The sequence below is a fragment of the Puntigrus tetrazona genome, unplaced genomic scaffold, assembly GCF_018831695.1.
Source record: "Puntigrus tetrazona isolate hp1 unplaced genomic scaffold, ASM1883169v1 S000001170, whole genome shotgun sequence".
Lineage (NCBI taxonomy): Eukaryota > Metazoa > Chordata > Actinopteri > Cypriniformes > Cyprinidae > Puntigrus > Puntigrus tetrazona.
In genome coordinates, this window is record NW_025048756.1 from 263,674 (window position 1) to 278,672 (window position 14,999).

At 38.3% G+C, this 14,999-nt stretch overlaps 1 protein-coding gene across 5 annotated transcripts in view; it reads left to right on the forward strand.

Moving 5' to 3' along the window:
- Positions 1–14,999, forward strand: part of dst (dystonin) — a 127,385-nt gene that overhangs the window by 29,388 nt on the left and 82,998 nt on the right. For 4 of the 5 annotated variants that reach the window (XM_043234553.1, XM_043234559.1, XM_043234558.1 and 1 more), the window contains exons 7-12: positions 1,631–1,708; positions 3,263–3,355; positions 11,312–11,478; positions 12,357–12,469; positions 13,162–13,268; positions 14,474–14,593. In XM_043234553.1, the coding sequence (XP_043090488.1) occupies positions 1,631–1,708; positions 3,263–3,355; positions 11,312–11,478; positions 12,357–12,469; positions 13,162–13,268; positions 14,474–14,593 (678 nt within the window). Of the gene's footprint in view, positions 1–1,630; positions 1,709–3,262; positions 3,356–7,513; positions 8,592–11,311; positions 11,479–12,356; positions 12,470–13,161; positions 13,269–14,473; positions 14,594–14,999 lie in introns of those variants that run through there. The other variant, XM_043234554.1, reaches the window with a different exon arrangement.

A 14,999-nucleotide genomic window follows, 5' to 3' on the forward strand; every position in this document is an offset into this window, starting at 1 on the left:
GTAGAGTTTGCTGTGTATTAACTGTGGGAGCGCTTGGCTTGTCCTTCTGCAGACAGTGAGGTTGAGGGGAAACGCTGGGGTTGCTGTGGAGTGCTCTAGTATGCCAGCTCGGTCATTTCTCAAGACACAGAAGCTGTGAACTAAAGGCCTGATTCAAGTTCCTTTCACTTCAAGAGTGTGCTAAAGACCCCATGAAATCAAAGTTTTGTGGATTTTACTTTGTTTTTAGCCTGCTAGGCAACCTCTCTGTTCAAGAATATATCAATAATACCAAAATCTGCCGAAAACGGAAAAGGTACAACATTTTCAACAGTTCGAATTTCTGTGAGGCGTTCATACGGCAGTTAACCCGGTTTAGTCCGAACTGCAGAACGTGGTTGATTTTTAAAAGATATTAAAAGTTCAATGGGTCGTGTCTGTTTGTCTCAGAGCTTCAAAACTGAAGCCAAACATCATCCATAACTTGTTAGTTTGCTTGAACATATATTCTGTATTGTACAGTATTTCTCTGTCCTATAGCATGCTGCGTGGATGACATGTCTTTGTAGGCCAAAACCTGGAAACAAATTAGCATTTAAACTCCTCTGGGTTCATAAATGTTTGAAATGATTGAAATGATTATTCTATAATATAAAACAGATGTTTAGCTGTACTCCGTTGTAATTTGTTAATGATTTTATTTGTCTTGAAAAATGTGGTTGCCAACAAGTGGTTGAATGGAACCGCAGATTTTGTTCCTCTAGCTAAATATTTTAAGTCCAAATTTTATTTTGTAAATGTTTTTTATTTATAATTTTTTTGTTGGCAGCCTAACACTGAAATCACGTGACTGTGGTGTAGATTTTTATGTTAGATTTAATTGTGTTAATTTGCGAAGATCATGGTGAACAAAACATTTAAGAATCATACATTTTTTTCTTCAATGGAAAACCTTTAGTTTTTGCCAAAGGTCGTCAGGTTTTAATCGCTTTCCTGTGTTTTGTATAATAACTCTTTATTTTTATGAATTATAAATTTTGCTGTATCCGTCGAATCATTTCATGGGGTCTTGTAACGTTCTTCATGAATTCACAAGTTTTCACGTACATGCAAAGTGCTATTTCGCGTGATTTCACATTGATCGAACATTTGATCATTTTTGCTATTCTGTGAACAAACCACATGGAACTCACGTCAGCCCTTTACTTCCAGCCTTAAAAAGGGCGACATGATTCTTGACAAGTCGTCTTATCATCTGCTCAATCGTTCTCATTTGTCTCTGAGTCTGCCCTCGCTGTGCTTTACGTCAAGTCTGACGGGCACCTTTGAGAAAAACTCCATCTGAGCTGGAGAGTGGAGATTTTCAGATCTTTCCATCAGCTTTTTTCCTGTTTCACTGCTTCCTATCCCGGCCCGCTCCACATCTTTGACCTTGCGTTTGGCTTGTGTTCTTTAAAGGCATCGTGTAATGTATTCTCGTACTGATGTTAACCAGTGGGAAAGTTAGCGAGAAAGCTGATGTGCTTCAGTCAGGCCAGCTAGCATTGATGTGCAGTAGTTCAGAGTTTTACGGTGAGTGCCTGGTGCCGAGAGCTCGGTCACGTCTGATGACGCGTGTGCTGATGTTTCTCTCTCTCTCGTCTCCTCACAGCCGCGGGAGAAGGGCCGCATGCGCTTTCACAGACTCCAGAATGTACAGATTGCACTGGACTACTTAAAAAGACGGCAGGTAAGAAAAAACTGGCATATACCCATTTACATCAGTGTCTGTTCTGTGTGATTTCCAAATAAACTCTTGTGAAGAAAAGAAGTACAAGTGAAAAAAAGCACTTATTACAAAAACACAGAATACAGGTAACATTTTAGAACATTTACTTGCTTAAAGAGACCAACAATTGAAATATACAAGAATAAACATGGCTTCAGCTTGTTGGTAAGCTGAGAAATAGCCATCACCGAAGATGAATTATGATACACTTCACATCACCCGCATATTTTCATCATTAGCATTAAAATCTATAAATATTTACACGTCAAGCCAGTCTGTGTGTAACAGTGATTTTATCACGGTAAGGAGCTGATCTTTTGTATGACTCAAAATAACGGCAAACTCAATACGATAACAGATGCCAGTGTTTAAAAAAGATTGCAATGATTAAAAATAAAAATATGGAATTTCCGGATATAATCCAGCAGTCTGTGTAGCATTGCCAAGCAGCCCAGAAACCTGACACATTGTTATAGAAAGGTCACAGTGGCTTTAAACATGGCTCTTTCAATCAGAAATTCTGAATAGAGCTGCTCATTTCATACATAAGTTGGTGTCTGTGCCCTAAATAAACATCCTGTCCTCCAGCGCCCTCTTGTGGTGAGACACTGATAATGATAAATCACTGCTCTTACAATTATGTTTACGGTCCAGAAAATGATTACTGCATAGATTAACTTTAGACAACAAATGCACTTTTAACAGCAGCCTTATAAATGAGTTTTTGCCATCATGCACTTGTAAAATGTAAAATATTTTTATTCAATCTAGTGTATTGCACGCAGTATATGCATCTGTATATGAGTGTTTAAACAATATGTAAGCATAGTATATCAATTGTGAAGTATAAATAAACGTGCTGTATTTTCCGCCTTCAAATACTTATTTCTCATCTGATTTACAAATGAATGAAGTAAACGAGTCAATGTAAATAGCCATGTATTTAAACCAGTACAATAGTCTTGCTTGTATTATTAATGCGTTTTGTTATTTAAATTTTATTACATATGGTTTTGTAGATATTCTCTATATATATATATATATATATATATATATATATATATATATATATATATATATATATATATATATATATATATATATAAAATACATAATTAAAGCTGCAGTCCGCAAGTCTCGCCTCTTTGTCGCCATCTATGTTTGTAAACCTGGTATTGCAGCTTCTTTCGGGAATATATCCTATGCTTGGTTTATACTGCAGCTAACAAGTCTGCCATGCTTTGTTCTGACCGAGGGATAAAAGCATTATCATAAATCGCTACCGATGGTGATTTAATCTAAGGATCGATTAGCTCACATCACATCAAACCCTGCAGATTATTATTATTGTTATACCTCATTCTCAAATTATTTTGCGACTTTAAGTATAGTGTGTAGATTTACATTTATGTACAGTCTAATATCTAATTGAACATTACTTGAACATATTTTATGTCGTTATGAAAGTGTTGCAGAGCACTGTATGACTGTGTTATCATCTCACTGCGTTCTCAGGTGAAGCTGGTGAACATCAGGAACGACGACATAACGGACGGAAACCCAAAACTGACATTGGGATTAATATGGACCATAATTCTGCACTTTCAGGTGAGTCACTCAAGTCTCATAACATATTTATATCGTGTCTTTTTTTACTTTGATGTTTGATGCAGGTGTTTCCAACTGCTTATTCCTCAAAATATGATTATGCTGATTCTGACAATGTGAAATACTGGTCATGTGTCGGAACTGCAGTTCATTTTCTGACCTCAAGAGGTCATTGCGTGTATGTGCAAACCCACATTAGCTCAAGCGTGTGCAGATATTTATTGAAAAGAGCTTCAGAAAATATAGTATCGATTGCTAGAAACGAGCCAAAACTATGAATATACCTCTAAAAAAGTCCATAAATAAGCTTCAGGTTTCAAGGCTTCCTCAAGCCAGCCTTCAGTTTGTCTTCGTTTTGCTGTGGTAGTATGAGGAGAGTTGAGCTGTATCTGTTAGTCTGCAGAGCGTGTTCATTCACATACTAACGCCCCCTTCGCTCTTAATTCATTTTCTGTAATGCGTCTTCTTCATGCAGGAACATTTCCCTGTTTTAATGAAACTCTGTGTTGTGCCAGAATCTTCAATTATGTGATTTTCCTCAGTAACTGCTTTTAGCATCAACATGTAGTAACTGAACATGGAAAATATTTGCGTTATTACATACACAAGATCCGTCTTGCATGGTTAAGATTTTGTATGCTTCCTAATAATGGGGGAAAATGAATACACACAATGCTTTTATTGCACATTACACGTATGTAAAAAGTGCTTGATGAGTCAACCTGACAAGTTTGCGACAGGCTTTTAAAAAAAGAAACATTCGGTCAGTTTTCCTTCAGCATTTTCCGAATCTGTGCTCATGTGGAGGTCACACACCGGTTCTGCAGCAGCTGCGCACTTGCAGGTCTGAGCCTGTGAGACTGCATCAGATGTACAGTATATAAGACCGAGCAGGAGAGGAGTTCCTGAGTCTGCACACATGCATCAGACGAAGGCCTTTGCCCATGATATCCCTTTGGCCTTTTAAATATTACATTTCCAAACAAAACAGTTCAAATGTGTAAAATGCAGTCATTATTCCCTTGGAGAGTCCTGCAGATTTCAGGCACACTGTCCCACCTTCACTGCAGTAGGATATTAATATCCTTGGCTCGGCTGCGTGTTCGGTTTGAAGTGATGTTACGGTTGAAGCATTTTAGCAGTCGCAGGAGCTCTTGCTGATTCACATGCAGTAAAAAGGCAGGCTGTAACAACTTCTTCACGCCATCCAGTCTGACCCAGTCTCCCTGACGGCCCACAGTGGGCTAAGGCTTACAAAACCACTCAAAAATCGATATCTGGGGCACAGCCGAAGAATGTGTTAAATAATGCTTGGCTTCATAAAACTTGCTGACAGGTAGCGTGGGGCCGTGCAGGAGCACCTGCCGCTGTCAGTCTCACGCGAGCCGTTGGGCATGCGGCGCTAGTGGGCCTGTTCCCTCATGATCCGCAGTTACAGGGCACTTAGAGTTGTTTTTGATGGCTCTGCCTAGACATTAGTCTCTCAGGGATGATTTTTGAACCGCGTTCATTTTTTGTTTGCCCTCCGGTCTCTTTTTTTGAAAGTTTTCAATCTGTTTCCAACAAACAAAGTATCACAATTCGCTGCATGCAAATTGTATTGTTTGCATCTCTCTTGGCAACAAATAATGTAACCAAAGTGTTGTATTCATTAATACAATATCCACAGCTGCCGTCTGAATACTGTCTGTTTGAACATGCCATCAAAAACATTTGGCTCTGAATCAAGCTGGCATTAGCCATTATGTTGTTTTAGAAGTTTGCTTGTCCTTTTTGCCTTATAAGCATGCTTTGAAGTTGAGGGGTGTGTTCAGGGTGTATTAAAGCAATGGTTCACCCAAGCAATTATTAACCGAAAATAAACTTTTAAATGAATATCATTCAGGTTTTAGAATTTTTTGTGCTGCCATTTTTTGGCCAGGACTCCCCGGAGGAAGAGATTTTATATCTCAATGGGATTATCGTGGTAAAAAAAGGTCATCATTTACTCACCCTCGGCCTGTTTACAAAAAAAATATCTTCCTTTGTGTTCGGCAGAACAAATAATTTTATACAGATTTGGAACTACTTGAGGGTGAATAACATTTTATTTTTTGGTGAACTGTTTCTTTAACATCACCTCCAGCAATAATATGGAACAGTGTGATGTTTGATCATTTTTTTAATTTTAGGCTAAATTTAGGCTAAAACTGCACTACAGAACGTTGTGCAGGCACAGTGAAAGAACAAAATTGTTTTACCGAGCTAGTATAAACAAAGGAAATAAATATTGATTTAAATTTTATATTGTCTGGTCAGATTTGGCAGGAAATTCCAGGCAGAGTCATTCATTTGTTTGTGTTTATAGCATGTCCACACAGAAGAAGACCTGGCTAGCATGTTGTTTATGCAGGGTAATGGATGTGCAGTAGCATGGGAATAATAGTTCTGTGGCATCGAATTTGAACTAGTCATCCACTTTTCTATTTAACAAGGTCAGTTTTTAACGGCAACCCTCGCTGACTTCTGTGGAATCACTCGCTGTCAAAGCTAACACCCTAAAAAGAGTATGAGAGGAGTCTGCAACCATAAAGGGAAAGTGACAGAGCTTACGCCAAAACAATATCCATCAACAACAATATCTGGGCACACTGAACGAACGCATCATTGTTTTAACCACTGCCCATGCAGAAACTCCTCATATACTTTGATGTTGTCATCTAAAATGCATAGGAAAGTTAATAGAAAAAAGTACTTTACAGTAAGCCCTTATAAGCAGTCAGTCTAATGGCTTTCCATTTGCATTGTTATCCTGTTTTATTTGGTACCGCTACACCCCATTGCTAAAATGTAAGCAGTCTGCAGCATGTTCCATGGTTTCTAGAGTTTTCTAGATATCTTTAAAGGGATCCACGCTAAAGTCTCTGTGATATTATAGCGGTAAGATGTGGCAAAAGTATTAGCACATATTTGGCCAGATTTATGAAACAGGTCAAATTATCGAGAGATTGCAGTCTCATGAAAGCACAAATGGGAGTGGACAGTTCTGCAGTTGATCTACTGACAATGAACACATTTCGAGAACAAAGACAGAACATTTCCTTAAAGATCTAATCTACCAAGAGCACCACAAAATAGTGACAGGTCACAAACAAGCATAACCGATGGTAATGTGTAGATAAACTACTAACAACGTACAAAATGACTTAAGACATTATTTTTGGGGTGTAAGTAATGGCTCAAATAACACTAAATTGTCAACTGCTCTTTACGATTCATTAAAATGCTCTCCTTCAATAAATTTTTGCATCTGAAAGGGAAACTCCTATAATGCATATCAATCAATCAATCACTTTTATTTATATATAGTGCTTTTACCAATACAGGTTGTGTCAGCACTAAACAGTATCAAATAGAGTCATAGTAATGTATAATGACATATTACACACTTATTTGTAATGTTTTTTATGCATATGCAATAATGTCAGCCACAGAAATAACTATGCCCATGCCCTTCCAAACCAAAAAGATGTTTTGCACTGGAACAAGCTGTCAGTAAGTCTCGCCCCTTGTATAAGATCCATAAAACAGTTAGCAATTCTTGCCTTAGCATATACTGATACACTAATTAAATGAATGTTTGGTCAATAGCTTGCTGTATAAGATAATTATGTTTTACAACTATGGCTCCAAATGATTTTATGTAGCCAATATAAGTTATTATCTTCCATATCTAAGACCACTGGTTATGTTTGTTTGTTTTACGTGCTGGACGTGATCCTTTTGAAAGCTTTGCTCTTGTAAAAAGCAAACAGAGAGCTTTGTCATCTGGGGCAGCACAGTTTGCCATGCCCCAGAACCAGCCACGTTGTCTGTTATTTTTAAAGGCCACATGACAGGCCATGACTCTCTCTCAGCCTGGTACATCCTAATCGAGTGGCTCAACTTCCCAGAGCTCTCACAGTTACTGTCAGGGAACGGATGAGAGTCAGTCCCTTTCCCCTCCCTTTTCCCTCTCTCTCCCTCTCCAGCCTCCGATCGCTGAGTACATAGCCTCGGAGTCAGCCTGGGGAAACTCAACACCAGCAGGGCTCCGGGGGTGGCAGTGTTTACACATCACATGAGGACTGTGACGTTTCCTCAGCTGTGACAGCAGCGTTAGTTTCTGTTGCTTGCCGGGCGCCTCGATCTCTATAGTGTTTGTTCTGGAGGATCAGGGCAAAGGGTGCTGTTTCAAAGGTCACAGAGATTTCAGTGTGTTGGCAGCGTGAGAAGAAAGGGCTGGACTGTGGAGCGAGGCCGGTGCAATACAGGAAGCAGAAGATTGTTTGGAGTCTCAGAGGGATTCATATCATCTGCTCCGCTTTGGATATTGGGACTATTCGTCTAACATCACCTCTGTGACCAGATCAGTTGCAGAGGAAAAGATGGCTGTTATTTCCTTGGATAAAAAGCACTTAAACTTGTTAACAGCTGACAGGAAAAAGTGAAACTTTCTTCATGGGCAGCCTTGTTAGTATGAGCCAGTGCCATGGGTAATATGTGTGGATGTGTGCGGGGCTCTAAAGAGGAGTGTTATGTTGATCCCACGAAAGCCCCAATCAGCCCTGGACCAAAGGAGCTCAGTGGACGCCGATACTTTCAAAGGAGGAAGAAGAGGAAGTCCACAGAGTTCAGTGCTACTGACTCTTTCAGAAGTCATGGAGTCGAGGGCTGTAGGAGAAATGACCTGGAGGATGTCACATCTGGTAGTGATTCCTTAAATCAGGTTGGTACATTAAACTTAGAGCAAGATGAGACTCCAAGGCCCAGACAGCCCAGTATCAGCCATGGGGTGTATGTTGGAGAAGTCCCAGTTCTCCGAGGTGGAACCAGAAGACCAGGTGTGCATCAGATGAATAAGGACAAAAGCAGGCCCACAGCAGAGCATAATCTACGTGGGGTCACCAAGACCTCCAGAAGCATTGCCTCAAAGGACGGGGTCTTGGAAAAGAAACTCTTGCGAAGGCAGTTGAGGAGGGCGGTGAGTTTTGGGGCGGTGGAACATATGCTCCAGACACTGAGAGGAAAAAGCTCCTCGAGGAGCTGTGTGGATCATCAGTTGGAAAATACTGAGGGGTTCTCCAAAATTATATGGGACACTCAAGTGCACAGGAAGCGGAGGAGGGCCCATACTTGCTCGGGAGGTTTAGTTTCCCAGGCTACTTTGGATACTGTCCAACAAGATATTAAACATGCTTCTACTAAACACCAGGAGGTAATAGCAGCATCTGTCAACATGTGAGATGCCAGTTATGTTGTAAACCTACAATTTATTTAAACTTACTTAAGAAATAATGTCTGCTAAACATCATACACCCTTTACTTATGATGCACATGTTGTAATTGCCATAATTGCTAGATGACAACCCGCGACTTTGTAGTGGTCAGACTGTGCAAATCGGGTTTCTCAGAAAAGTCAGTGTTTACAAGTTGTTATTTTAAGTTCTACAAGGATGTGAAGTGTGAAGTGAAGTGCATCGGAGCAGTTTTTGCATTCCTTGGGAATAAGCTTTCTACTAGAGTTGGACGATATGCTCAATTTTCATATCATCCCATCTGCAGCTTGTGAGATACAAGATGCACAATATTATCATGCAAATTTATTTAATTATTTTAACAGTTTCATTGCTGGAAACTGAAAAAAACAGCATAAAGCTAAAAGTAGCCAATTGTCTTTGAATACTGAATACTGTTTGAGCGATGCTCATCTGAACTCGTCTGATTTGCCATTGTTTTCATGAACTCACTGGAATCGTGTGGGATGTGTTACTCAATACTGTAGAAATGCAGAAAATGGAACATGATTGATCAAATCAGCCCAAATTATAAATTAGATAGTATTACTAACTTGATAATAATCATAAGAAGAAGAATCATCTTGCTATCTACAGGCAACATCTCTTCACTATCGTCGAAACACAATATAATTATCTATACAAGTAATAGTAAGGGTAATAGTTGACTTTTATGTTACCTTGTGATATAATAGGTACTTTGTGTCATAGCTGTGACCGTATTCTTTAGGTTTTTGCTGTCCAAAACATGTCAGCCCAGATTATCCGGTGCCATGACTTTTAAGATGAATGACAACATTATGGAAACTCTGTCATGCATTATAAAAAAGCTAGTTTCTAGAATGTAGATGCTCATGGGTCAAGTGTGTTTGGTTTTTGGTTTAATAGCTCAATCTTTCCACACTCATGTTCTACACACCATGTGCCCTGCTGCCTTCTGACAAGCTATAATTACACCGGCCGGCAGATTCTTTTGAGTTGAATGTCAGCACGTATATGTATTGTACACATAGCAAGCTGTGAATTATTTTTGAGCTGTTGGTTTTAATATGTGGTGGTAAAACAAGTTTTCTGAAATCTGTAGGTGTTGGCCTAGCTTTTGCTCGAGGAATTTGTTTTTAGAGCTGCAAATCCTTTTTAGCAAATCCTTTTAAGTTATTTGAGATCTCTAATGGTCAGTGGACACGTGTGTGTGTGTGAGTGTTATCGGTCACTGTTCGTTAGACACCATCAGCATATTACATGGCTATATTCAAAATACCTTTTATATGATTTATTGCATACATGGAGACTTCTATAAATAGCTCTAAATTAAGAAACAGAGTGGCTAACCTTTGCTGGTGAATCACTGATCAAATGTCACACGAATCAGCCTTTCTATGTGTACTAACTGAGCTTCATTCCTGAAACGGCAGAAAAGGCCACAATACAGTTATTTGCTAATATTAGATTAGTAAGTTAGATAATGATTCCTTTGCCTGTGATATGTGGTGAAACGCATTTGCATGGTATAGTGAGTTTTGGCTCACTGCTTGCTCACAAGTGATCACATTTTTATTGTGGAGTGTCTATTAGCACCTAGGTGTTAAATAGTCTGGTTGACCTACAGTAGGCGTGGCAGATAAGAAAGACATCCAAAATGTACAGTATAATAAAAACATGTACAGTGTTATTATAGAAAGCATTTGAAAGTATACTACACAGGACTGTGTATCTGCTACAGAAAAATATATTTTTAAAACAACGTTCTTGCAATGTTTTTTGCATGTATTTAAATAGAAGGTGGAATTATTAATATACACATGATATATGTTCATGATATATGTATTTCATTCATTCTTATAAAATGGTTAGTTCCATTTCTAGATTCTGATTGGTCAGCAGCTGTGTTTTTTTCATGATACAGCACGGCTGTGACCGCTTCACCCAGCAGTTCTGAGCAACACTCTTAGAAACCATTGTTATCAACATAAACAATCAATTACACAGCATTAAAACTGTTCTATGTACTAATATTACGGTATCTGTTTGTTTTCTGTTTCAGCTATGATTATATATGTTCAGACACTGTTATGGCACTGGCAATCTTGAGCTCCGCCTCGAATCAGTCTGTTTTAAAACTAAAAGCAGAAAACAGACGTTTTCTCATGCTGAGAGATAAGCAGATTTATGTGTGAGAGAAAATACCACATATACTGGTGTTCTTATACAAGCTATTCTCAGTTTTTATTTAAGCTCCATTAGATGAGAGGCATGTTCGGAACATTCTTATGTGTTTTACTGTTGCTGTCAGGAACTATTTTTTTTAGCGGAAGTACTGCATTTAACGAACTTGCCACAAAAATACATTATATTTTAAGTTTTTTTGTATCATGGCTGAATGTCCCATTTATTCACAATACAGTACAGCCTTTTGTACCTTATTGCTTACTTAATTCGAACCTTTTGTTTGAGAATTTACATCATGATAAAATTACATTGAGAAAAGTGTGCAATGCTGCTAAATAACCATTCTTTTGAAATCCATTTAAAAATGAAGTTCTTTACACATTTTCACACAAGACAGGGTTTGAAAACAAGACTCTTAGCTATGTTATAACAGATGTTTTTAACAAAAACATGTCTCCTTTCCTGCCCGCAGATCTCGGACATCCACGTGACAGGAGAGTCCGAGGACATGACAGCCAAGGAGAGACTTCTGCTGTGGTCCCAGCAGATGACCGAAGGCTATGTAGGCGTCCGCTGCGACAACTTCACTACCTCGTGGAGGGATGGAAGACTGTTCAATGCTATTATCCATAAGTACAGGTAAGAGCTCAGCAATGGTTATTTCCAGAAAAAACAAAAAAAAAAACATACCTAAATATATCTGGTTTCATGTGTTAAAGGGCCATGAATTTTCTGGATTTTTTTTTTCTTGGTAAACTAATCTCATTTGTATATTTGTACTGTCTACTGTTTTCACAGGCGGTAATCAGAATATTATGTCAAAATGTACCACATTCCTTGTTTACGGTTCATTCATCACTATTTCAAAGATAATGTAAAAGCTTTACATAAACTGGAACATGTAGTTTTACTGTTTACAAAATGTTAAAGAAATAAAGGTTTGAGTGTTATATCTATAACTGTATCTGATTTAAGAACCATCCAGTCAGTTAGAGATGGTGAAATCTTTCCCTAAGTTATCTCTGAAATATCTCTTTATACTTTGATGAAATGTTTTTTCTAACAGTTTCAGGTGACCTTGATTCTCAATAGTTACTTTTTTGTGCAAAGATATTTCTAGACGTGACTGTTCCTGTCAGTCAGGGGTTTTGTAACGAGTCAATAATGATCCTTCCAAGTGAATCTCACGAATCCTGTCAAGAACATGCATGGCTTATATTTCAACCCAGAAAGAAATCACAGTTTTCGGGGGGCTGTAATGATAGCTGTTCTAGACGTCATTTTTTTTCAACACTAAATTCTTTATATGAGTGATGTCTATTGATTTTGTGCATTTAAGTCTTTGACACCTCTGGGGATTTACACAAGCCCAGTGTTACTCCAGAGTCAGTTTGAGTAAATGAAAATGTCTGTCACCATCAAGCAAGATCTTGGTGCGTTATATAAAAACATATCTGACACTGAAAGATATCAGACGTGCAGAGACTGTGGAATAAGACTGTGTTGTCTTGCTTCAGGCCTGACCTGGTTGATATGAGCAGAGTATCAACACAAAGTAGCAGATCCAACCTAGAGCAAGCATTTGGTGTGGCCGAGCAGCTTGGTGTGGCCCGACTGCTGGACCCAGAAGGTGAGTTTCAGTGCCAAAATAATGTCCTCATCCATGCTAAATCATAAGGTTTTAGTATATTGTCAAAAACAAAGTTTATTGGTTGCACTTGTAAACAGCATTTAAAAGGTTATTTGCTTCAATTAGAAAAAAACAAAAACAGCATATGCTGGTTTAGGTATGTTTTGAATCATGGCTACTGGTATAAGCTGGTCAACTTGGGTTTAGAGCTAGTTGCTCTAAGAAGCAACTTGGATCCAGCTCATGACAACCATTTCACAAAAATGACACCATAGAGTATCTTTGGTTCTTTTGGTGATGTGCAAGACTCTAGGGACGTGATCGTTGTCTCAGAATGAGAATGAGCTGCTAGTTAACACAACTCTGCCAAATGTCTGAAGTGACCCATCATTGATTCAGCTTGACGTGTTGTTTTCTAGTGCAGCACAACTGGTTCCTTTATACAGTGAGTCACCAGAGCTGCAGTCTAATATTTCATTTCATCCAGCATTTCATGGTCATTTGTAAAACAACACTGGGATCCTAGAATAGCATTCAATGGCCAACACTGTCCTCAGCAGACTAAACAGTGAATTCAACACTTAAGAATATTGTAAACTGTCTGTAATGGATTTTTCTTTGAGGGAAGGTTGCAGGGATTATTATTTGTTGCAAATATGCACAACTAATCAAATGCTTGTCCATTCGAGCAGATGTGGATGTGTCATCTCCTGATGAGAAGTCTGTTATTACTTACGTATCAACGTTATACGACGTCTTCCCAAAAGTACCAGAGGGTATGGAGGGCATCAGTGCAAATGTAAGTACAATCACATGTAGCTTTAATGTCACTAATCCTATGAAAAAAAGCACACTTTAGCAAGAGTAAGAGTATTGTTATTAGAGTTTTGTTTTTTAACCATGCATCTTTACACTGTACTTTATACGTATTTGCATAATCACTGCCAAGTGACCTTACAAGCATGACAATGGTAAACCAAAAAAATATTGACGAACTTAAATATATTTTATCATGGGAGCACAAAGGAGGCAGATAGTCAAAACAGTCCACATGGTAAAACACAACATCTTGCAACTTGACATAGCCAGAACAAAAAAAAGGAGGAAAAAACAAACAAGGGTCTAATGAGTAAATTAACAAGAAACAAGTGAACAAAATGGCATAATCAGGAAACTAAGAAAAACTGTGTCACAGGGAAAAATGCAAACTGAAAACACAGACAAAACCAATTCGTACAGTCTTCTTTAATTTTTAAATTTATGTACTTAATAATGTGTGTCATCTGTAATGAAGTTACAATTTAGTACATTTAAATATAATATTAAATAGCACACTTACTGTTATAATTATCAAAGCAATAAAAATACTTACACGTTTTAGCATATAAGTCAAATCATCAAGTGCAAATACAAATCAAATCGTGCTCTGTGTGAGTTCTAGTAGAGTGTGCCTAGCTATGTTCCGCTGTCTGTTTCACCTGTCAGTGACTGAAACACAAAAATATGCTTATGCTCTGACGATACCCAGGCTGATAGTACTTAAACATCTCAAGGATGAAATTAGCTTCCTTTATGCCGTAGTCAGGTTTTAGCTAGGTGGCCTGATGAATTAGTTTGGTCTATGCAAATAAACGTTATGTCTACTTTTTCACATTACATAAGCATTCCGTGTTTCTTGGAAGAGTCGGAGGCTTGTTATGCAGGAAATGAAATTAAGTTGGAAGCTCCTAAGGAATCTGTTGGCTATTTGGAGTCCTTCCCAGAACACCGGATAATTCTGCGTGAGGAAGAGTATGAAGTGTGTATGATAGTTTCCATTTAAGACACACTGACCTTGAATAAAACGTGCTTGCAATTCTTGAAATAAGCCAAGAAGAGACACGTCCTATAAATTTATCTCATATTGTTGGAATCATGCCTATGTTTACATTGTTTTAGAATTCAACTGAAATATGTAGATGAAATATATAGAATTTAACCAAAAGGTTGATGCTCCTGAAACAGGATGTGGACATTAAATGGGTTGAATATCAGAACATGGTGAAGTACCTGAGCCAGTGGATCAAACACAATGTGACTGTTATGTCAGACAGAAATTTCCCCAGCAATCCTGTGGAACTTAAGGTGAGTGCCTCACACTTTCATATTGCTGTTATGAATGTACATTACTCTGTGGGTTTGCTGAATTGCTAGTTCATAATGTCAGTTGTTTATGTAAACCTATATTTTCATTAAACCATAAAAAAAGAATTCCATAAACCAGATTTGGAAGTATGAAATCTATCCCAGACAGTACTTAGTACAATTAGCGCACATGCAGGCTTGGAGAGACATGTGGGGACTTTTGAAGCGTACCATTCCTGGACCAATTTCACATTTTGATTAATGAATGGGCAGCTATATCCTAAGTAATGATTTGTCAAATATATCAGACATTTACAGATGAGTTTCTGAGCGATCAGCAGCTGCTGAACCTAACATTAAGCATTGCTCAGTCTATTGGAGCCTGAGGCAGATCAGCGCTACTGGC